Source organism: Symphalangus syndactylus, chromosome X (assembly GCF_028878055.3).
Source record: "Symphalangus syndactylus isolate Jambi chromosome X, NHGRI_mSymSyn1-v2.1_pri, whole genome shotgun sequence".
Classification (NCBI taxonomy): Eukaryota; Metazoa; Chordata; class Mammalia; order Primates; family Hylobatidae; genus Symphalangus; species Symphalangus syndactylus.
In genome coordinates this window covers 105,940,375-105,964,645 of record NC_072447.2, presented here as the reverse complement: position 1 = coordinate 105,964,645, position 24,271 = coordinate 105,940,375, and the positions used below count along the sequence as shown (strand labels likewise).

General features: G+C 44.8%; 1 protein-coding gene across 8 annotated transcripts in view; it reads right to left on the bottom strand.

Annotated features, from left to right (window-relative positions):
* Positions 1 to 1,057: 1,057 nt before the first annotated feature.
* ARMCX4 (armadillo repeat containing X-linked 4) overlaps positions 1,058 to 24,271 on the bottom strand; it is a 70,573-nt gene continuing 47,359 nt past the window's right edge. For 3 of the 8 annotated variants that reach the window (XM_063635072.1, XM_063635073.1, XM_063635069.1), the window contains exons 3-7: positions 11,180 to 11,249; positions 10,025 to 10,104; positions 9,606 to 9,689; positions 9,198 to 9,289; positions 1,058 to 8,853 (exon numbers count right to left, since the gene is read on the bottom strand). In XM_063635072.1, the coding sequence (XP_063491142.1) occupies positions 1,409 to 8,853; positions 9,198 to 9,289; positions 9,606 to 9,679 (7,611 nt within the window). In that variant the 5' untranslated portion in view covers positions 9,680 to 9,689; positions 10,025 to 10,104; positions 11,180 to 11,249 and the 3' untranslated portion in view covers positions 1,058 to 1,408. Of the gene's footprint in view, positions 8,854 to 9,197; positions 9,290 to 9,605; positions 9,690 to 10,024; positions 10,105 to 11,173; positions 11,250 to 11,741; positions 11,963 to 24,271 lie in introns of those variants that run through there. The other 5 variants (XM_063635076.1, XM_063635071.1, XM_063635070.1 and 2 more) reach the window with 5 other exon arrangements.

Sequence of the window (24,271 nt, the reverse complement as noted above, 5' to 3'; positions counted from 1 at the left end):
ATTTCTACAAGTGGAATTACAGGGTTAAAGGATGTGCATATATTCCAATGGACCTTGTACCAGTGTATACTCCCACCAGCAGTTTGAGAGTTCTCCTCCCCCGACACGCTCACCCTCACTATGGGGTGGGAGAGAGGTAGATCTTCTATGTGTATCCCAACAACACTCTCTATGGTTCCATAAAGGCCCCACCTTAACCAACCTTATAAAGGAAATCTGATACAAGCACTAAAACTTCTTTCCTCTAGTATACTTTCTTATTATTTCAAAGTTGTAACTGTTTACTTACATGGATACCAGAATTGGCCAAGAGGACATTTTTCTGTCAAATGCCCCAAGGACCCTAAAATAAAATTGGTCCTCTCTGTATGTCTCCAGAATACATCTCAGCACTTATTGGTTCAAAGGGCCTCTCACGTCCATCATCTCCTTACCATTCCCATGGCCTCCAGTAAAATTTCACACCTTTATTATCTCATGCCTGGACTAACTTGTGGTAGCTTCCTGTTTTTCCAATCTCCAGTCACCACTCCTATCCCCGCCCCAGCTTGGACTCCTGCTGCACATAAATCTACCATATCGTTTTCCTTTCATCTTGTCATTCCTCTGGTCACAAAAGGCCTTGATGTCTCCCAGGGGTGGATGCAGTAATATTCAGACACCCCAATTTAGCAGTTAGGGGTGCTCCATGAACAGGACTCACCTCTACTGCCTCTCTCTCTCTCTCTCGTCACTACCCTCCCTACATTTTGCACTCCAAGCAGGCCAGCATTTCTCTCTGGAGAAGGATTCCCATCTCCATGCCTTTTTTCCCATCACTCCTTCCATCTTGAGTGCCCTTCTGATTCTTTTGTATCCTTGAAGCCCAGCTTACCTAAGGGTCCCCCTCCTTTGTAAAACTTTCCTTGAGCACTGTTGCCTGCAGCAGTTTCTGCCACCTCTAAACACTGATAGGAGGCATCTGGCCATGATTGGAAGCTCCCAGTTTTACTACTATCTTTTTGTTTCCATATATCTTGCCTTTCCAAACAGATCATAAACTCAAGGACAAGGACAATGACTTTTTTCTGCTGCTTAAAACACACAACTTTATTGATGACATAAAAATAAAGTCTTAAATGTATAAACATAAGTCCACACAAAGGACCAAAGATTACCTTACTTATGAAGAATCCATTCAGTTTCTGCTCATGAAGCATACTAAAAATATCTCAATCCAGACAAGATAAAAATCAACACATGTATTTTTCGTACAAGCTTGAATTCATTTGGTGTTCATAAAATGGTCCAGCTATAGACCATCATAAGTAACATCAGTTTCAAAGTTATAATGCAATTTACAATGTGCATTACCTCCAGAGTGCAAAACCAAAATATTACTCAAATTTGTTTGGGAATATACAGCCAATCAGAGTTTACTTATTAATAGCTCAACTCTCTCTTTCACCTCAGGGTCATTGCATTCTGCTGCTAAGGCTCGAAGTTTCTTGGCACATGCTTTAGGTCGTTGGAATAGGAAATAAAGGGAATTTTTACTGAATTTGTCCTGGGTAAATGCTTTTGCTCTTCTTTTAAAATGGTAATTTATATTTTCAAATAGTGAAAGAGCATTAAGAATATTCTCCTTTGTCTCTTTCTTGCTAAAAATGTTAATCAGTGATGTCGGTGCATTGGCAATGAGCAAGTCTTTTGTCATAGATGGATTTTTAGAGAAATTCAAAAGCATTCCCAAAACATGGTCTTTAGTTTCTCCACTTCCCACCGTTAACAAACGAAGAAATTCTGAAATATAATTTGTAACCATATGCTGATATTCACTGGTAATAGTCAGATGCCTTATCAACCTTAGTCCAGCCAACTGCACATTTGAATTCAAGGGATAGGTGACGGTGTCTTCACATACTTGGTTTAAGTAAGTTTTAACCTTCCTATGGTTTTCAGCAGCCACTGAGATATTATTCAGTGCATTTAAAGCCTTCTGCCTAACACTGGGGTAGGGATTATTCAGCAAGCTTTCGATAACTGAAATTCCACCTACATTACGAACAACTTCATGAGAATAAGGATAATCAGCACTGTTATATAAAGCATTATTGGCTATTTCATGAACAGAAGGATCTTCAGTCATCTCAATCATGCAAATGAGTTTTTCAAGATCTCGTGGATCCATATTAGCTTCATGTTTACAGCGGCAAGACCAGGGCCGAGTTTTATCCCCAGTCCTGGTTTGCTTTCTGGACTCATCTTCAACTGGGAAGCTGGCCTCACTTTGGTGTGCAAACTTAGTTTCCGACCAGATCATGGCTCCATCCCATGACCCCATTCCTGCCCCAGGGACCATGGACGGATATGTGCCTCTTGACTCAGATGACTTTTTGGCTTTAGCCTTAGGTGCAGATTTGTCCTCACTTGCGTTTTCATTACCAGCACAGAACCAAGACCCTATATCAACTCCACCAGCAGCCTCAAACTTATCCTTGATGCTGGCGTTATCCCCAGCTCCAGACTCAAAATTGGCATCTTTCCCACTCTTAGATCTGAACGTATTACTGTTCTCACTCTCAGCCCAAAACAAAGACCTTAAACTGATCTCCTCAATATCAGGGCTGGACTCTCTACTTAGCTCATCCTCTCCCAAATCCCTAGCCAAGGTCCAGGACTCTACACCAGCCTCTTCCCCAGCCCCAAGCCTAGACTCTACAGTGGTTGCATCTCCATCCCAGAACCAAACCCCAGCCCCAGCCTCAGCCCCAGCCCCAGCCCCAGCCCCAGCCCCAGCCCCAGCCTCAGCCCCAGCCCCAGCCTCAGCCTCAGCCCTAGCCCCAGCCTCAGCCCCAGCCCCAGCCTCAGCCTCAGCCCTAGCCCCAGCCTCAGCCTCAGCCTCAGCCTCAGCCTCAGCCCCAGCCTCAGCCTCAGCCCCAGCCCCAGCCCTAGCCTCAGTCTCAGCCCCAGCCCTAGCCTCAGTCTCAGCCCCAGCCCTAGCCTCAGCCCCAGCCCTAGCCCCAGCCTCAGTCCCAGCCCCAGCCTCAGGCCCAGCCCCGGTCCCAGCCCCAGCCTCAGGCCCAGCCCCAGTCCCAGCCCCAGCCTCAGCCCCAGCCCTAGCCCCAGCCTCAGCCTCAGCCTCAGCCTCAGCCCTAGCCTCAGCCCCAGCCCTAGCTCCAGCCTCAGTCCCAGCCCCAGCCTCAGCCCCAGCCTCAGCCTCAGCCCCAGCCTCACCCCCAGCCCCACCCTCACCCCCAGCCCTAGCCCCAGCCTCAGTCCCAGCCCCAGCCTCAGCCCCAGCCCTAGCCCCAGCCTCAGCCCCAGCCTCAGCCTCAGCCTCAGCCCCAGCCTCAGCCCCAGCCTCAGCCCCAGCCCTAGCCCCAGCCTCAGCCTCAGCCCCAGCCTCAGCCCCAGCCTCAGCCCCTACACAGGAGCCCATATAAGCCACCTCCTCAGATCTAATCCAGGAGCCACTACTAGCCTTGTTCTCAGCCTCAATCCTAGAACAAATGATGGCCTCTTCCCCAGCCCCTGATCTGGATGTAGTAGTGGCCTCATCTTTATCATCAGGCCTGGACACAATATCAGCTTTTTCCTCTGTCCAGCACCAAGACCCTATAACGGCCTCAGCCCCAGGCCCAAACCAGAATCCTTCGTTGGCCTCCACCTCAAAACTGACCTGGAACCTTCCACTGGCCTGGTCCTCAGATCTAGCCCAGGATCCTCCAGTGGCCTGGTCCTCAGATCCCATCCTAGACCCTCCAATGGCCTCATTCCCAGGCCTAGACCCAGCCCAGGATTCTCCACTGGCTTGGCTCCCAACACCAGCCCAGGAGCCTCCTCCACAAGCCTGATCCTCAAATTCAGGCTTGGAACAGTCACCAGCCTGATCCCCAGGCCCAATCCAGGACCTTCCACTGGACTGATTCCCAGTGCCAGCCCAGGACCCACCACTGGACTGGTCTGCAGGCCCCGGCCTAGCTCCCCCAAGGACCTGGCCACCAGCCACACCCCAGGAACCTATTCCACTGGACTGATCCTCAGACCCTGGCCTGGAGCCTCCACCAGTCTGGTCCCCAGCACCAGGCCAGAACCCTCCTCCAATGGCCTGATCCTCAAATCCAGGTTTGGAACAACCACCAGCCTGATCCACAGCCCCAGCCCCAGTCCAGCAGCTTCCACTGACCTGACTCCCAGTGCTATCCCAGGACCCAGAACTGGACTGGTTCGTGGGCCCTGGCCTAGACCCTCCAACATCCTGGCCACTAGCCCCACCCCAAGACCCTCCATTCGTCTGACTCCCAGGGCAAACACAGAACCATCCACTGGCCTGGTCCCCAGTGCCAGCCCAGGAATCTCCATTAGACTGGTCCCTAAGCCCCAGCCTAGAATCTCCAACAACCTGGTCCCTGGCATCAGCCCAGGACCCTCTGCCACTGGCCTGATCCTCAAATATAGGCTTTGGCCCAACACTAGCCGGATGCCCAGCCCCAGTCCAGGACCCTCCATTGGCCTGGTCCACAATCCCAACTAAGAATCCTCCACTGATTTGGTCCCCAGAGTTAGCCCATGACCTTCCACTGGACTGGTCTTCAGGCCCCACCTTGGACCCTCCACCAGCCTGGCCACCAGTCCCAGCCCAAGACCCTTCTTCAGTGGTCTGATTTTCAAATCTAGGCTTGGACCCACCACCAGACTGATCAAGTGTCCCAGCCCAGGCCCCACCACTGGACTGATCTACATGGCCCAGCCTAGACCCTCCACTGGCTTGGTCTGCAGTGTCAGCCCAAGACCTTCCACTGGACTGGTCCTCAGGCCCCAACATTGACCCTCCACTAGCCTGGCCACCAGCCCCAGCCCAGGACCCTTCTCCACTGGCTTGATCCTCAAATCTAGGCTTGGACCCACCACCAGATTGATCACTAGTCCCAGCCCAGGACCCTCCACCGGCCTGATCCACAACCCCAGCCCAGTATGAAACACTACTCATATTCCCAGCCCCAGCTCCAGCCCAAGATCCTCCACTGGCTTGGTTCTCAGCCCCAGTCCAGGACCCTCCAATGGCCTCTTGCCCAACCCAGGACACCCCACTGGCCTGTCCCCCAGGCCAGGACCCATCACTGGCCTGACCCGCAGCCCAAAGGTCTCCAATGGCCTGATCCCCAGTGAGAGCCCAAGACCCCGCACTGGCCTGGTTCTCAGCCCCAGTCCAGGCTCCTCCACTGGCCTTGTCCCCAGCCCAGGTCCCCTCACTAGTCTGACCCCCAGCCCAGAGCCCTCCACTGGCCTGCTCCCCAGCTCTAGCCCAAGTCCCAATACCAACCACATTCTCAGCCCTGGCCCCAGCCCAGGACTTAACACTGGTCTCATCACAAGCCACAGCCCAAGACCGAATAATCCCAGCCTTATCACTAGCCCCACTCCAAGACCCAATACTGGCTTCATTCTCATCATCAGCCCAGGACACGCTATTTTCCCAGTCTCCATCCATGGTCTGAAACCTAAATTTGATCCACCGCTCAGCAGCAATCCAATCTTCAACACCAATCCCATTCCAGTAGTAGTCATGGATGTTAGGCTGAGTCTTTCTGCAGGCTTGAGTGCCTGACCCACCCTCACTCTCAGAAGTGGGCATGGCCTCAGTCTCAGGCTTTGCATAGACCTCATCTTCTGCTGTGGCTTCTGCCCCAGAACTGGGCATAGCCTTGTCCCTTGCCCCAGGCAAGGTCTCACCCTGGGAACCGGCCACAATCTGAGGCTGGGCAGAGTGCCTTGTACCTGCCCCAGTCCCTGCTTTAGGCACAGCATTGGTATTGCCCTTGACCTTATTCCTGGCACCAAGCAAGGTCTCATTCTGGGAATTAGCAACAGCTTGGGGCTGGGCAGAGCCCACTGTATCTGCCCCAGCCTCTGCCTTAGGCACAGCATTGGAATTGCCCCTGACCTTATTTTTGGCCCCAGGCAAGACCTCACCCCGAGAACTGGCCACAACCTGGACCTGGACAGAGCCCATTATGCCTGCCCCAGCCTCTGCCTTAGAAATAGCATTGGAATTGCCCTTGACCTTATTCCTGGCACCAGGCAAGGTCTCACGCTGGGAGTTGGCCACAACCTGAGGCTGGGCACAGCCCATTGTGTCTTCTCTGGCCCCTGCCTTAGACACAACATTGGGATTGCCCTTGACCTTATTCTTGGCACCAGGCAAGACTTCACCCTGGGAATTGGCCACAGCCTGGGGCTGGGCAGAGCCCCTTATATCCATCCCAGCCCCTGCCTTAGACACAGCATTCCAATTTCCCCTGACCTTATTCTTGGCACCAGGCAAGGTCTCACAATGGGAATTAGCCACAGCCTGGGGCTGGACAGAGCCTGTTGCACCCATCCCAGCTTCTGCCTTAGACAGAACATTAAGATTGGCCTTGACCTTATTTTTGGCACCAGGCAAGACCTCACCCTGAGAATTGGCCACAGCCTGGGGCTGGGCAGAGTCTGTTGTATATGGCCCAACCCCTGAATTAGACACAGTAGTGGGATTGCCTCTGACCTTATTCTTGGCACCAGGCAAGACCTCACCCTGGGAATTGGCCACAATCTGGGGCTGGACAGAGCCTGTTGTATCTGTCCCAGCCCCTGCCTTAGACACAGCATTGGAATTACCTTTGACCTTATTCTTAGAATCAAGCAAGGCCTCACCCTTGGAACTGGCCACAATCTGAAGCTGGGCAGTGCCCACTGCACCTGCCCCAACTTCTGCCTTAAGCACAACATTGGGATTACCCTTAACTTTATTCTTGGTACCAAGCAAGGCCTCACCCTGGAAACTGACCACTGCCTCAGGCTGGGCAGAGTCTGTTGTACCTTCTCCAGCCCCCACCTTAAGCACAGCATGGGGATTGCCCTTGACTTTATTCTTGGCACCAGGCAAGACCTCACCCTGGGGATTGGCCACAACCAGGGGCTGACCACAGGCCCTCTGATCTGCCTTAGTCCCGGCTTTAGAAGTGGCATTAGGATTGCCCCTACTATCAACCCTGGAATCAAGCAAGGCCTCAGCTGGGGTCTTGACCCCAGCCTGAGGTTGTGTACAGGTTTTCATGTCCATCCCAGCCCCTGTCTTACACTTGGCTTTGGCTTTGCCCCTAGCCTTACCTCTAGTATTAGGTAAGGCTTCACCCTGGCTCTGGGCCATACCTTGAGCCTTCATATCTACCCCAGCTCCTTCCTTAGGCATGGTATTGACATTGCCCTTGACCTTAATTCTGCCATCAGACAAGGTATCAGCCTGAACACTGGCCACAAGCTGAGGCTGTGTACAGGACAACATGTCTGTCCCATCCCCCACCTTAGCCATAACATTGGGATTGCCTCTGCTCTTATCCCTGGCATCAGGCAAGGCCTCAACCTGGGAATTGGCCCTCAAGTTTGCCCTGGCCCCTGCTTTAGTCATGGCATTGGGATTGCCTCTGTTCTTAACCTTGGCATCAGACATGGCCTCAGCATGAGTACTGGCAACAGCTTGAGGCTGAGCAGCAGCTCTCATGTCAGCTCCAGTTATTGCCTTAGATATGACATTGGTATTTCCCCTACCATCAACCCTGGCACCAGACGTCACCTCAGCCTGTTTCTTGGCCACAGTCTGAGGTTGTATACAAGCTCTCACATCTGCCCCTGTCCCCACCCTACACATGGCATTGGTGTTACCCCCGGCATCAACCTTTGCCCCAGGAATGGCCTCGGTCTGGGTTTTGGCAACAATTTGAGGCTGAGCATAAGCCCTCGCGTCTGCCCCAGACTCTGCCCTAGACATGGTTTTACAATTCCCCATGTCCTCAACCCCAGTACCAGGCATGTCATCACCCTGGATCTTGGCCACAGCCTGAGACTGTGCACAGGACTTCATGTCCACTCCAGCCACCTCCCTGGACATGCCATTGGGATTTCCCCTAGCATCAACTGTGGCACCAGGCCTGGCCTCAGACTGAGTCTTAGCCACACTCACAGTCTCTTCCAGAGCTCTTGTCTTGGTTTCATCCACAATTCCAGTCTTGTTCGTGGCCCCCATCTTGGCCACTTCCCTGGGTACTGCCAAGGTCTCACTCTGTGTAACCATTACTCTGTTAATCTCTGTCTCTTTTTCAGCCAATATATGAGTTTCAGCTTTGGTCTGGGTCATTGCTTCTCTCTTGGCCTCTGTCTTGGCAACCACTGCCCAAGCTTTAGCCTTGGTCTGCGTCACTGCTTCTTTCTTAACTATTTTGCCAGCCTCAGCATCAGTTTGGGTCACTGCTTCTTTCATGGCCACTTCCCTGGCTTTGGCCTTGACCTCAGTCAGAGTCACTGCCTCTGTCATGACCAGTGTTCCAGCCACCACTTTGGACTCAGATTGAATCTCTGGCTCTGCCCCAACCATTGCCTTGGCCTGAGAGTTGGCTCTGTGTATGGCTATAGCAGTGGCCTTGGTCTCTACTTCAGCCCCAGGCCCACTTCTTGCTCCAATTTCTGCTCCAATCTTGGCTTGGGGTTTAGTCTTAATCTCTGCTTCACTTATGGCCAAGGTCTGGCTCTGTACCCCAACCACAGTCTCCATCTTAACTGTGGATCCATTTCTGGCAAGTGTCCTCACACTCTGGGCTCTTCCCTTGGTAAATTTGTAAATGTAGTAGCAGGTGCCAGCCCAGATCACCAGTCCTGCAGTCACCCAGCCCACTTCCTGAATGCGGCCCATGTAATCACCCCTGCTGAAAGCACGAACAAGGTATGGTAGAGCACACTCGGGCTGGGGTAAAGAGAGTGGTAGTTGTGGGTGTAGGCCTGTGAGGGTGCTGGTCTTCAGCCACTCAAAGGCCACTACAGCTGCCTCCGGAGGTGGACCTAGAAGTGGAAGAAGGAAATGGACTAAAATTTCTCTTCTGATTTTGTTGCATCATACAGATAGATACACAAAGGAACAGAAAAGGGTAGAACCATGTGCTTGGTGGAAGAGAGGATGATTAGCAGCCTCTCCATTCCTCTTATTTCATCCTCTCTCCACCTTCCCCAGTACCCAGTAATTTTCATCCAAGATACTTCTATACACATTTCCATACACCAAATGAACAGTGGAAAGGATGGTAGGAGGTCTGACGATAAATGGGAGCAACTAAGAAGCCCCAGACTTTGATTTCTACTGGACCTACTCTGGTCACCTGTCTACAGGGCCCCACCCTCATACCAACCTGTAATGATCCGAGACAGTTCCTTCCTCTCCTCTTGCTTCTCTTGGCAATACACCCTAAAGTAGATATATAAATTCATGAGATCTCTGGACCTAGAGACAGACAGACAGACGGAGGGACAGATGGGAGTAGAGAGTTTGTTCTTGATGGGACAGGCATATTATTAGCAAACTACCTTTCTACGCTTCTCAGTCCACCCCACTCCCCAAGACACTGTCACAGTCTTTTCCCTGTACCAGAATTAAGGTGAGGGTATGGAGTAAATGACAGGGATGGTGGGAAACGTGGCTGGAAAAGGAGAGACTGAGGATCCTCGTCCTCCAGACTGGTTACTGGTCCTTACTGGATGCACACTGGTCTCCATCAACCCACTCTAGAGGTCCACCCAGGCAGTCCCCACACTCTTACCAGTCTATACTGATCAGGAGCAATCTCCTCTTTGTTTCTTTGCTTCCAGTGATCTTAAGCCCTGCAGCAGACATGCAGGCAGATCTATGGACAAGTAAACAAAGAGTAGGTAATGGAAACCGAGTCCCTGGTAGAACAGACAAGCACCCTGATCCCTGACCCCAATGTCTGCCTCGCCAGAGCCCAGGTTCAATATACTAATGTGTACCATCTCATGGTCCCCCCATCAAGTCTTCCCCCAGTCATACTCCAGCCCACCCTTACCCCCATATTCCTATCATTTCCTGCACTGAAATCCATAGGAGGCATGGCAGCACTGTGGCAATCCAGCACTCCACTGAAACCCTCTTAAATCTCACCCACCTCCTATGCCCACCCTCTCTTGTCATCTCCAGAGACTACCCCCGCTTCACACCAACCTCCATGCTTCTAGACTGGTCTCCTCCTCTTTCCCTTGCTTCCAATGGTAAACAGCCCTACTGCAGGCCTATGGGAAGACCTTGGAACAGATGGAGAAAAAGAAGAGAGTGGATGTTAAGTACTTGTGACACTTACCATCTAAGACATAGGTCCCTGTACCTGCCTGCCTGGATTTAAAGACCCATTTGCTGGCAGAAAAAAAAAAAAAAAAAAAGCCTGGGGCTTCCCCAGCACTGAAATGGGAAGGATGGAAAAGGCAGGCAGGAAAAGTAAAAGGCAACAGACAGAGGCACATTATTTTATTTTATTTTATTTTTTATTTATTTTGAGACAGGGTCCCACTCTGTCACCCAGGCTGGAGTGCAGTGGCACGATCATGGCTCACTGCAGTCTCGACCTCCCAGGCTCAAAAGGTCATCCCACCTCAGACTCCCGAGTAGCAGGAACTACAGACTGTGCCAACATGCCCAGCTAATTTTTAAATTATATGTAGAGACGAAGTCTCGCTATGTTGCCCAGGCTGGTCTTGAACACCTGAGCTCAAGTGATCCTCTTGCTTGGGCCTCTCAAAGTGCTGGGATTACAGGCAAGAGCCACTGGGCCCGACAAGGCAAATTATTTTAAAACCACCTGTAGGGTTCTAGGGATTTCCCCAAAAGCCCACCATTTCCTTCACCAAGATGGTCAGGTAGGTAGAGGGATCTGGAAAACTGAAGGATGGCAGGACAGATGGGAGCCCCCAGATCCCATACTCTAGAACCACAACCTACTGCTGTCCACGTCCCTTTCAACCTATCTCTAGGAGTCTCCAGCAGAAGAGAAAAGCTATAGGGGAAGCCCTTTGCTTCTACAAAATCACTATCCTTCCCCGCCAAAGGCTATCTAAAAAAAAAAGTAATATTCTTTAATACAATTTATCTTTTTCTCAATATTACCTGAAATGCAAATAAAAGCATCTGTAGAAAAGTTTGCTGTCTTTATTGGTCTTCAACATACAATTTAAAAGTCCTAAGCTTGGTAAGTAAAATGCAGTTTAGGGAAAGTCCCCAAGTTAGCCCCACCCCACATCCCAATCAGACAGCCGCACCTAAGTTCCTGTCATAGAATTTATATAGAACTCCAATGGTTTAGATAGTGCCTGTACTCACACTAACCTCCTTGATCCAGTGCAGTTTTCTCCTCTCCTTCCTTTCTTGTCGCCGCAAACAGTGCCACACCGAACTACTGTCCGACAGACAGGAGAGAGTAAAACCACTTAGTGTTGGTCTAGAGCCCAGGACATAGATCCCAATACTCGCCTTTCTGGGTTCAGGAACCTGGTTATCAAACGTCCCTCCCCACAGTCTGAGACACTACCCTTACCAACCCCACCGTCCAGTCTCTAAGGCCCACCATTTTCTCTGCAAACGCCACCGTGGCGCATCCTTTCCACTAAATTGAGCACGAAGCGAGCGGGCATGTGTGGCCAGTGATTAGTGCGATGGGCATCTCAATCTCTGTATTTCCCTCTGGCGGAGACAATCTCCCCACAAATCAAAGCCCACGGTTCGCCTACACAGATGTAGGCGGGGGCAAGGGGGCTAGAGAGAATCAGAGGCAACGGCTCCTCGTACTTGAGGCAGCATAGACCACCGCCCCCTCAAGCCCCGTAACCGCTGCCGGGGTCAGTGAGCTTCTGCCGGCCTGGCCAGGGCGCGCGAGCCCCGGGGCCCTTACCTGCTCCGCTTTCCCCGGGCCCGATGCCAGCCCGCCGAGCGCAGGGCAGCGGGGAGCTGGTAGCCAGATGCGAGTGACGACTGCACCGAAGGCTGCGTAGCTCTGCAGCTCCGGGTCACGTGAGGACCGCGCGTCACCGCCGAGCTCGCCCTCCTCCCCACCACCCCCTACCACCCACCAAGGGCCGGCGGCCAGTCACCAGGAACTCCCCCCTCCTCCACTCCGCACGCACAGACATCCCCCTTCTCTGGTCTGTGCTCGGTGCCCCAGTGCGCACGCCGTTGTCACTCATCTCCGTCCTCTCCAATCTGAGGGCCCGCAAGTGGCATCATCGCCTTGTGGTTGGAGTTTACCCATCTTCAGTTACAGGGGAGGGTCTGCATCCCCCTACCCACTCCCGGCCCTTGGCTGTGGCCTTCTATGTTTCTTCTTTGAGTAATCATTTCTTTCTCTCTTAGGCTATGAGACCAGCACTCCCCACCCGCCCCCTACACGACCTGCCCTCTCTAAGTACAATGCTTGCACCAAATGGGCTGTGGAAGGGGGTATCAGGAAGGAAAGCAGAAGGTGCAAGTAGAGCTTTAATTTTCTTTTTTGTGTTCCTTTTTTTTCTTTTAATATGACATTCTTTTCTAATTTTGTAATCAGAAAATACAGTATAGCCATTTTCATTTGACACAAAAAATATTCAGGGTGTAAAAATAACAAAAGACTCATTCTTTGGTTTACATTATTTTGTGCCACAATTTAAAATGTCTTCTAGTTACTGTAAACTATTTTACAGTTTTCAAAACTGACTAGTAATTCTTGACATTTTAAATACAAAATTGTCCTAAACAAAACCAGCACGTTTTCAATATGATCTATAAGTTAATCTTTGGAAAAACCTTTCGTTTTCTAATCTTGACAATTTTACACACAGGATTTGTAACTTTTGAGGTTTTGGCTGAACTCAGCGTCTTTTTTCAGGTGTCTAAGACCTTCTTCAGAGAAGACTCCTAGAGGATATATTTAAGATCCAACTCCTGATGAGCCTAGTGCTTTACTAGTGACTTACCAAATTAACCTGCTTTACTAGTGACTTCCCAAATTAACCTGTTTTCCATTCAAGGGGCTTTATTTGGATTTTACATAAGTGTGTAATCAGATCAGCCTCACCACACCCATGGAACGACCAACTGCTAGAGCTTGGATGGAAAGGAGGCTTAACAGGTGGAATTTTCATCCATCATAACACTTGAGATCTCGCCAGTGTCTGCCATTCATGTTCTACACATTACCCTAGCAGTGGCGAGTGTTCAATATTTTCCAGTGGAGATAGTGGTGAGGGTCTGTGGATGACTGTGAATCACTGCAACACACCTGATGTCCGTGTCATTTTTTTTCCCTCACAAGTGGAAGGGCAATGTACAGGATCCCAAGCAATGGCCAAGAAAAAGAAGTTTTTTCATGTCCTGCCTTGTGTTACAACTTCACTGCACCTCCCATACAAGCCCCTCAGAATAATCCCAAAACTCAGGGACCAAATATTCAGAAGTTAGTCCCCATGCATCCACCTGTCCCCACTGAGGAGTCATACTCCAAATATAGACCCTCCAAGCAGCCTCTTTCTTAGAACATTGAAATATGACACCCCAGAGGGAGGGGCTCCACTGTGAGGGGCCCCTGTGTGGAGGAGGCCCTTTCAGGAGCCAAGAAAGGAAGTCCTAGTGTCTTACAATCTTACTAATGGCTTTTCAGAACTCAATTGCCAGTGACAAACTTACTTTCTCCACCAAAGGAAAATATTGATAAATTAATTGCATAAAAATTTTTAAACTTTGGTAAAGTAAGAAAAAAAACCATAAACATTGACTGTCAAAAGGCTGACTTGTAATAATCTAAAAGCTCTTACAGATCATTAGTAAAATGATAAACAACCCAATAGAAAATATGCCAAAAGACATGAACATATTTGTTCACAGAAAAGAAATACAGATTACTAATAAACATATGAAAAGATGCTCAAAGAAATGCAAATCAAAGCAACTATGCCTTACCATGTTTCAAGCATGATTTTCTCAAAGTTTAGAAACTTGATAACATTGTTGACTGGTTTGTCAGGAAATGGACACTCCTCCACTCTGTTGGAGGCAGATATTGATGCAACCTTTTTATATAGGGCAATTTGGCAAACTCTATTAAATGATAACTATAATATTTCACAAATTCTTTGACCCAATAATTCTATTCTTTGGAATTTAGCCAACCTATATACCTACACAGTTTCACAAAGATATATATACTAGAATTTTTTTTTTTTTGCAGTGCTTGTAAGATTTAAAAAAACTGACGCAGCCAGGTGCAGTGGCTCACACCTGTAATCCCAGCACTTTGGGAGGCCAAAGCAGGTGGATCACGAGGTCAGGAGTTCAAGACCAGCCTGGCCAAAATGGTGAAACCCCATCTCTACTAAAAATACAAAAATTAGCCAGGCACAGTGGCAGGTGCTTATAACCCCAGCTACTCGGAAGGCTGAGTCAGGAGAATCGCTTGAATCCAGGAGATGGAGGTTGCAGTGAGCCGAGATCACGCCACTGCACTCCAGCCTGGGTGACAGAGTGAGACTCTGTCAAAAAATAAATAAATAAATAAATAAACCTGACGCAACATAAAATGGCTATTGATAGGGGAGAGATTAAATAACTCATGTTATATTTACACAATGTGGCTGATGGAGTTAGGTCTGCGTATTCCAGTGGAAAGATAATTGGGGTGTTTTATTATTTGCTGTTTATTTTACATACAAATTCCACAAGAGTACAATTCTAGTATAAAATTCAAACCCAAGGCCAAGTGTGATGGCTTACGCCTATAATCCCAATACTTTGGGAGTCTGAGGCAAGAGCATTACTTGAGGCCAAGAGTTTGAGACCACCCTACATAGGTTTCCCGACATAGGGAAACCCTGTCTATTAAAAAAAAAAAATAGCTGGGCTTGGTGGTGCATGCCTGTGGTCCTAGCTACTTGGGAGGCTACTTGGCAAGAGGATTGTTTGAGCTCAGGAATTCAAGGTTACAGTGAACTATGATTGCACCACTGCTCTCCAGACCGGCAATGGCATGAAACCCTGTCTCTGAAAAGAAAAGAAAAGAAAATTCAAACCCAGAAAAAGCACTAGTACCACTTTAACTCCCCTGTCCTCACCCAAATCACAGTTACCTCTCCATTTTAAGTTTGGTGTGTTAACCTTTTGTATACATGATATACACATACATGTCTTATTAAAATATATAAATGAGATCTTTTTATATATGGAGTCTTGCTCTTTTACTCAGGCTGGAGTGCAGTGGTGCGATCTTGGCTCACTGCAACCTCCACCTCTCAGGTTCAAGCGATTCTCATGCCTCAGCCTCCCTAGTAGCTGGGATTACAGGTGCGCACCACCATGCCCAGCTGATGTTTGTATTTTTAATACAGACTGGGTTTCACCATGTTGGCCAGGCTGGTCTCGAACTCCTGGCCTCAAGTGATCCAACCACCTGGGCCTCTCAAAGTGCTGGGATTACAGGTGTGAGCCACCACGCCTGGCCAGGATCATAATTAACATACTGTTTTGCAACTTGCTTTTTTTTTATTTAAAATTATGTCTCAAAGAGCTCTACATACCAGTACATTTAAAGCTGCTTCATTCTTTTTAACTGCTGCATATTATGAGTTCTGGGTCTGGAGCTAATAAAGCAAGGTTACAACGAACAATCTGGCACATACAGCTTTGCCAACAGGTAGAAGAATTTCTTTAGGATATTCTACTATAAATATAATTATTTGCTTAAATGTATGAGATTTTATACATTTGATATTGCCAAAAGAAGGATGTGGGATTTTATATAGTTAATGGATATACCACCAAACTGTCCTCCGAAAAGGCTTGCCCAATCTATACCCCCATCAAACATAAGACAGGATCTATTTCCCCACACCCTCATGCACACTGTGTACAAATGTTTCTCAACTTATAATGGGGTCATGTCCAAATAAACTCATAGGTTGAAAGTACCATAAATCTAAAATGCATTTAATACATCCAACCTACCAAACATCATAGCCTAGCCTACCTTAAAAATGCTCGGAACACTCACACTAGCTGATAGTTCGGCAAAATCATCTAATGCAAAGCCTATTTTATAATAAAGTGTTGAATATCTCACATAATTTATTGAATACTATATTGAAAGAAAAGCAGGATGGTTGTATGAGTACTTGAAGTACAGATTTTACTGAATGTGTATTGCTTTTGCACCATCAATTAAAGTAAAAAAATCATAGGTTGAATTGTCATAAATTGGGGACCGTCTGTATTAGTAATTATTGCCAATATAAGAGTCAACAAAAGATTGTCCTTTTTTCGTTTTGTTTTGAGATAGGTTCTCACTCTGTAGCCCAGGCTGGAGTGCAGTGATGTAATCACAGCTCACTGCAGCCTCGACCTTCCTGAGCTCAGGTGATCCTCCCACCTCAGCTTCCCCAGTAGCTGGGACTACAGGCGCGTGCCACCACGCCCAGCTAATTTTTGTACTTTTGATATAGGCGGATTTTTGCCATGTTGCCCAGGTTGTTTTCAAACTCCTGAGCTCAAGCAATCCACCCGCCTTGGCCTCCCAAAATGCTGGGATCACACAGGTGTGAGCTACTGCACCTGGCCAAGATTGTCCTTTTAATTCACATTTTCCTAACTATTTATTATCTTGAGCATAATTTCACATGCTTAACATCCATTTGCATTTCTTCTCTGAGTATTAGTTAACATCCTTTGAGTATTTTCCTCTTCAGCTGTATTTTTTTCACTGGTTTGTAGTTCTTTACACATTTCTGTATATTAGTTATTTTTCTATTACATAGGTTGTACATATATTTTCTCAATCTATCTCTAACATCTTAATTTTATGGTATTTTTGATACTCAGAATTTTTACTTTTTTAGACAGGGTTTCACTGTGTCGCCCAGGTTGGACTGCAGTGGCGTGATCATAGCTCACTGCAGCCTTGAGCCCCTGGGCTTAAGCGATCTTCCTGCCTCAGTCTCCTGAGTAGCTAGGACTACAAATGCGTGGCACCACGCCCAGCTAATTTTTATTTTTTGTAGAGACAGGGTCTCACTATATTCCCCAGGCTGGTCTCAAACTCCTGGTCTCAAAAGATCCTCCCACCCAGACCTCCCAAAGTGCTGGGATTACAGGCATGGGCCAGGGCTATAATCCCAGCACTTTGGATTCTGGAGCCATGGCACCTAACTCCAGAATTTTTACATTATGATGTGGTCAAAACATTAACTTTTTCTTGTATGGCTTCTGGGCCACTGCACATATATATGTGTGTGTGTGTGTGTGTCTCCAAATCCTAGCACCATTCATATAATAGTCCATTATTCCCCAATAAATTTAAAGAGCTAACTTAACCATATGTTAAATTCTCATTTATACTCAGATCTGTTTCATCGATTGACTTTTCTGTTTCACTGATAATATATAGATATATAGTTATAAACTGCCTCAATATCACACTTTTACATGGTGTCGTTTTGTAGCAAGTTTTGGTGTCGGGGAAGACAAATCCTTCATTGCCCTGCTTTTTCCAACTATTTTTGGATATCCTTGGGCATTTCAAGTGAAGTTCCAAGTTTCATTTTTAAAAAATCTTGTTGGACTTTTCATTAGGATTGCATCCAATTTATAGATTAAGCTGGTGTAGTGGGTCATGCCTGTAATCCCAGCACTTTAGGAGGTCACGGCAGGTGGATCACTTGAGGTCAGGAGTTCAAGACCAGCCTGGCCAACATGGTGAAACCTCGTCTTTACTAAAAATACAAAAATTAGCCAGGAGTGGTGGCGCACACCTGTAGTCCAAGCTACTCGGGAGGCTGAGGCATGAAAATCACTTGAACCCTGGAGGTGGAGGTTGCAGTTAGCCCAGACTGTGCCACTGCACTCCAGCCTGGGCAACAGACTAAGACTCCGCCTCAAAAAAAAAAAAAAAAGAATTTATAGATCAACTTAAGGAATAATTAAAATCTTAGTAATAAACTATTTTCACCCAGGGTAATGTAGTATTTTTAAAATTTATTCACATCCTCTTTTGTGCTCTTCAGGAAAATTGTCATTTTTCGTGTGTGTGTGTGTGTGTGTGTGTGTGGTTTTCTTTATAGATTTTATACATTTCTTATTAGCTGTATTCCCCAATATTTCATAGTTTTGGTTAATATTGTGAATGTGGCTTTTTGTACAATATATTCTCTCTACATTTTTTAGAAAAATGATTTCACTATTTTTATAAAAATGATGCATGCTCATTATAAAGAAGCAATGCAATGCAATAAAGTACACAGAATAAGATAAAATATCATCTCAGATTCTAGCACTGTGAAATAACAAACTTTCAAATGACAATCAAACTTCCCAGGACATGTTATGCTCTTTAGATCTAAACATTTTATTCTTTCTTAAGAATATATATATATGTGTGTGTATGTATATACATATATAGTACATATAGTTATTTCCTTTAATTTCTTCTTTTTCATTTCCCGTCAATGTAATTATCTGAAGCCCTTCCTCTGTCCATAATTCAACTTTAAGCCACATGTTTCTATTTCACTCTATTTATAATTTATTCTATAATGTTGTTTTGTGCTAATGGGTTCTTTAGTTTGCAATCTTCCTTTTTGCCTAATTCTGCTGTTTTCACATCTCATCTTTGTATTCTTGTTTTATTAAGTTCATATTCTTATTAAGTTGTTCTATAGCTTAAAGTACTTGGAAATTTCCTTCTGTTCTTTGTGGTATGCTTTTTTCTTGTTTAGATTCTTTGTCTTGTGCTTGCTGTATCTTATATGGCTTCTGAGGAATGGAAGAGCCTGGTTACACTGCACCACAATGCCCAGTTCTGGAATCTCCTGTTTCTTTACTCGGCTGAGATATTTTGAAGTTTACGTCATTGGAATGTGCCCCTTTCTTTGGTTGCTGATGATCATCTCCACTCTTCTGCTGTTTTGTTTTTTCTGCATTTTGTTAAATATTAGGAGAGATCCAGTGAAATGGTATCTTCCCTCTATTCTAACATAGAAGCTTCTTATCCATTTTCCATTTGTGTATTGCTGGTGCAAAGCAAAGCTACAATTTCTGAATGTTGACCTTGTATCAGGCCACCCTAATTAATTTGTATTATTAGTTATAAAAGTTTGTCAGTTGATTTTCTCTGATTTTCTCAAAAGACATTTATATTGTCTGTTAATGACAGTTTAATATTTTTCCTTTCTGATATTTTATACTATTCTTGTTATCTTTTCATCTTATTATACGTAACAAGAAGTCCAGAGTAATGTTGAATAGTAAAGGTGATAACAGATATCCTTATAGTCAGAGTCTAGCTCCTGAATATAACAGGAATGCTTTTAATGTTTCATCATTAAGTACAATATTTCTATGCATCTCCTACACAAATCCTTTGCCAAGTTAAGGAAACTTCTATTCCTAGAATGCCAGGAGTTGTTATCAGGAATGGATGTTTAATTTCAACAAAAAATTTTATGGTTCCTATTGAGATAATCATATTTTAATGATTTTAATATAGTAGATTACAATAAAAATGTTTAAATATCGGACCACCTTTGAATTCTTGCAATAAACCTCACACAGTAGTGACAATTTTTTTTAATAAACTGCTGGATTTCAATTTGCTAATACCTGGTTTTACATTTTTGTAGATGAGATCAATTTATAGTTTTCTTTTTCTGTGTACCATCCTTTTTCAGTTTTTGGTATTATAATATAATTATACTAGCCTTATGAAATGCGTTAGAAAGTTTTCTGTGTTCTGGAATTAGTTTATATAACAAGAGAATTTTTCCATTCCTTAAAGGCTTGGGGAAGAACTTTTCTAAAAATAATAGTCTGAGCACGGTAATTGTCTTTCTTTCCTTTTGTCGTTTGTTTTTAAGCAGTAAGATTTTTTTTTTTTTTTTTTTTTTTTTTGAGACGGAGTCTCGCCCTGTCACCCAGGCTGGAGTACAGTGGCATGATTTTGGCTCACTGCAACCTCCGTTCAAGTGAATTTCATGCCTCGGCTACCCGAGTAGCTGGGACTACAGGTGCGTGCCACCATGTCGGGCTAATTTTTGTATTTTTAGTAGAGACGAGGTTTCACCATGTTGGCCAGGCTGGCCTCAAACTCTTGACCTCAAGTGATCCACCTGCCTCGGCCTCCCAAAGTGCTGGGATTACAGGCGTGAGCCACCATGCCCGGCCTGAAGTAAAATTTTTATCTCTTTATTGTTCTATTCAAGTTTTCTACTTCTTGAGCCAGTTTTGATTAGTTGTATTTTCTTAATATACGATCCATTTTGTCTGAAATTTCTATTTGAGTGTTATAAAATTCTGACTTGTATTTTCTTATATTTTTCCTATTGCCTTTTATATCCATAATTATAATTCCCAATGTTGTTTATTGTCTCTTTTTCCTTTGATCAGAATTGCCAAAAAAATTTTCTCAAATAACTTCAGTTTGCATCAGTCAATTGTATTGTGATTTTGTATTGTGATTTTTTTCTTCTTGTCTTTTCTTTCTTATCTTTATTTTTCCTTCTATTTCCTTAAGATTCAATTTACTGTTCTTTTTCTATATTCTTGAGCTAAATGTCTAGTTCATTTATCTTAAATCTTCCTTATTTTCAAATATGTATGTGAGTGTATAAATGACCCTCTTTAATAACTCTAACTTCATCCCAGGTTTCACATCTGGTGGGTTTATTTCCATTCTCATCTACATAATTTGAAGTCATGATTTTTATTTCCTCTTTAACCCAAGAGTCATTTAGAAGAGTCTTTTTGTTTTTTCTTAAATTTTGGATTCAGTGTGGGGACTGCATTAATGCCTAATTTTATTTCATTACATTGTGTCACCTTCTCTTCAAGGTATTTCTTAATTGTACAATTAAAAATATCCCTGCAGCTTCTATGGCATCATTGAGTTTGACTTTCTTTCCTTTTTTAAATTTTTTTTATTTTTAATTTTGTGGGTACATAGTAGATGTATATATTTATGGGGTACATGAAATGTTTTGATACAGGTATGCAATGTGAAATCATTACAGGACTTATCACTTATTCATTTACTTATGTATTATTTGATTCCTCTATCTAGGATGTAAGCTCCTTGGGAACTGAAACATTGCTTCTTATTTGCTACCACATTTCCAGTACCTGAAACAGGGCCTGGAACATAGTAAGCACTCAATAAATATTTGCTAAATAAATAAATTAATTATGAATAATAAATATGACCCCTATGAGTACTCTTTCTACTTTTTTAAAAAAGAAATTGGTGGGATTTAACTGTTGAATAAGCACGTTCCAATACCTGGGCACTTTTTAAAACCAAGTGCATTTGAAAAGAATGTTATTTTCTGTTGTGTAGAAAGTTGTTTATATTAGAGAGATTAGTTAAAGCTCATCGATTGTGAAATTTAAATCCTCTATCTTTTTGCTAATCTATGGATTATTGAAAAAGGTGTGCTAAGCCTCCCAACTATGATTGTAGATGTAACAATGTTTCCATATATATATATATCATATTTTGCATTGCATATTTTGAAGCTATAGTTAACTACATAAAAGATTGTGTTATATTTTCTAGGTAATAGAACCATACTTAATAATAAGCATCCTTCTGTGTCCTTTAGTCCTTTCAGTCTGAAATTCTACTCTGTCTTATATTGATAATGCAGCTTCTGCTTTCTTTTTATTAGTTTTTGCCTGGTTTATCTTTTTCCATCTTCTTATTTAATACAGTATAGAGGTATATTTTTATTTTTAACACAATCTGAGAGTCACTGTCTCTTTTTAAGTGAATGCAACCAATTCACATTGTTATTACAATATATTTGGATTTATTTATGCCATTTGTTTTTGCATTTTCTGTTTACCATGCTTTTTTGTTCCTTCCCCACACCCCCTCCCCCCCGCCCACCGCCGGCTTTGTGTAAGTCAATTTATTTTACCTATAGTGGTTTGGAGGTTATGCATTCTATATTTATTACACTCCCCACAACTTTTGTCAGCCCTGATAGCTTTTTTCTTTTGCAGATACCTAAAAAGAAGTCCTTTTATTTATTAATTTAGACAGGATCTTGCTTGTTGCCTAGGCTGGAGTGCAATGGTGCAATCACAGTTCACTGCAGCCTCCACCTCCCGGGGCTCAAGGATCCTCCCACCTCAGCCTCCTGAGTAGCTGGGACTACAGGCATGCGCCACCACAGACAGCTAATTTTTTTATTATTATTTTTCGTAGAGATGAGGTTTCACTATGCTGCACGGGCTGGTCTTGAACTCCTGAGCTCAAGATATCCTCCTGCCTGGGCCACCCAAAGTTCTCGGATTACAGGCATGAGCCACCGTGCCTGGCCCTACCAAGCAGTCCTAATTTCTATTCTCCATTCTCTCTAAATCTGATAGCCTGTTCCATAAAACCTGTTTCAGAGGGACAAATGCCTCTTCCATGTTCCTAGCATACTAGAAGTAGAAGCCAAAGCCATAGGTTTCTAGCATAAAAAATGGGGGAATAGCTTCATGACCTTGGGGAAGGCAAAGATGCCTTAGAGCATAAAAAGCATTAATAATAAAAGAGAAAATTGATAAATTGGGCTTTATCAAAATTTATATGTTTTGTTCATCCATAGACATTATTAACAAAATGTATAGGTAATGTACAGGCTTGGAAAAATACACGTATAGTACATGTAGCTGACAAAGGACTTACATCCAGAATATATAAAGAACTCCTACAAATCAACAATAAAAAGAAAAATCCATTGTAAAAGGGGGCACAAACTTGAATGGACACTTCACAATGGTAGATATCTAGTCCTCAACATCTTCAGTAATCAGAGAAATGCAAATAGAAAACACAATGACATTCCACCACACTTCTACTAGAATGGCTGAAATCAAAAGACTAATGGCACCAAATGTTGGTGAGAACATGGAGAAACCAGAATACTAATACATTATCATCAGGGGTGTAAAATGGTACAGCCACTTTGGAGAAATCTTTCTCAGGTTCTTATAAAGTTTAACATTCGCTTACCGTACAACCCAACAAGTTCACTTCTGAGTATTATTTAGCCAAGAAAAATGAAAACACGCCTACACAAAGACTTGTACATGAATGTTTATATCAGCTTTATTCATAATAGCTAAAACTCAGAAAACAATAAGACAATGGATAAATTGTTGTACCTATATACAGTAGAATACTATTCAGCAATAAAAAGTATTAAAGTACTGATATATGCAACAACATGAATAAATCTCAAAAACAGTATGCTGGCCCAGCACGGTGGCTCACACCTATAATCCCAGCACTTTGGGAGACTGAGGCAGGTAGATTGCTTGAGCTCAGGAGTTTGAGACCAGCCTGGCCAACGTGGCGATATCCCGTCTCTACTATTAATAAAATTACAAAAATTAGCCAGGTGTGGTGGCGCACACCTATAATCCCAGCTAATTGGGAGGCTGAGGCATAAGAACCACTTGAACCCAGGGGGTGAAGGTTGCAGTGAGCCCAGATTGTGCCACTGCACTCCAGCCTGGGTGACAGGGTGAGACTCTGTCTCAAAAAGGAGAAGTTAAAAAAAAAAAAAGCCAGTATGCTGAGTGAACAGAGCCAGACACAAAAGAGTATTGCAGGATTCCATTACGTGAAACGTAAAAACAAATGAAACTAATCCGTGGTGATAAAAATCAGAAAGTGGTGTTCAGGGAAATAGACGGGAATCTGACACTGGGCAGGCAAGCCCCAAAATTGAGGCTTAGCCCAGGAGGGTTCTTGGCTTCTCCCAGAAAAGAATTCAAGGGCCAGCAGGTGACATTAGACAGCAACTTTTATTGATGCGGCAGTGTACAGCAGCAGCAGAGGTACTGCTCCTTGCGGAACAGGGCTAACCCATAGGCAGTGTGCCCAGAGTAGCAGCTCTGGGGCAGTTCTGCAGCCATACCTATATCCACTTTTAATTATATGCAAATTAAGGGACAGGTTATTCAGAAATTTCTAGAAAAGGGGTGGTAACTTCCAGGTGTTGCCATGGCCATGGTAAATTGACATGGTGCACTGGTGGGCATGTCTTATGGAAAGCTGCTTCAGCCCAGTCCCTATTTTGGCTAGTCCTCAATTTGGTCTGGTGTCTGAGCTCCACTCCTGGAGTAGAGTCCCACCTCCTACCTCAAATTGACTAGAAACAGGCACAAAGGACCTTTCGGGATGATGAAAACATTCTACATCTTGTTTTGTGTGGTGGTAACATGGGATTATACAATTGTTAGAATTCTTCAAATTGAACATTTAAGATGTGTGTGATATATTGTATATAAATCATACTTCAATATACCTTAATTCCCTCTCCAGAGAAAGCCACTTTATTAGTTTGGTGTGTATCATGCCAGACCTTTTTCTATGAGTTTCATGCATATATATGTACCTATAGAAATATTGTTAGAGGG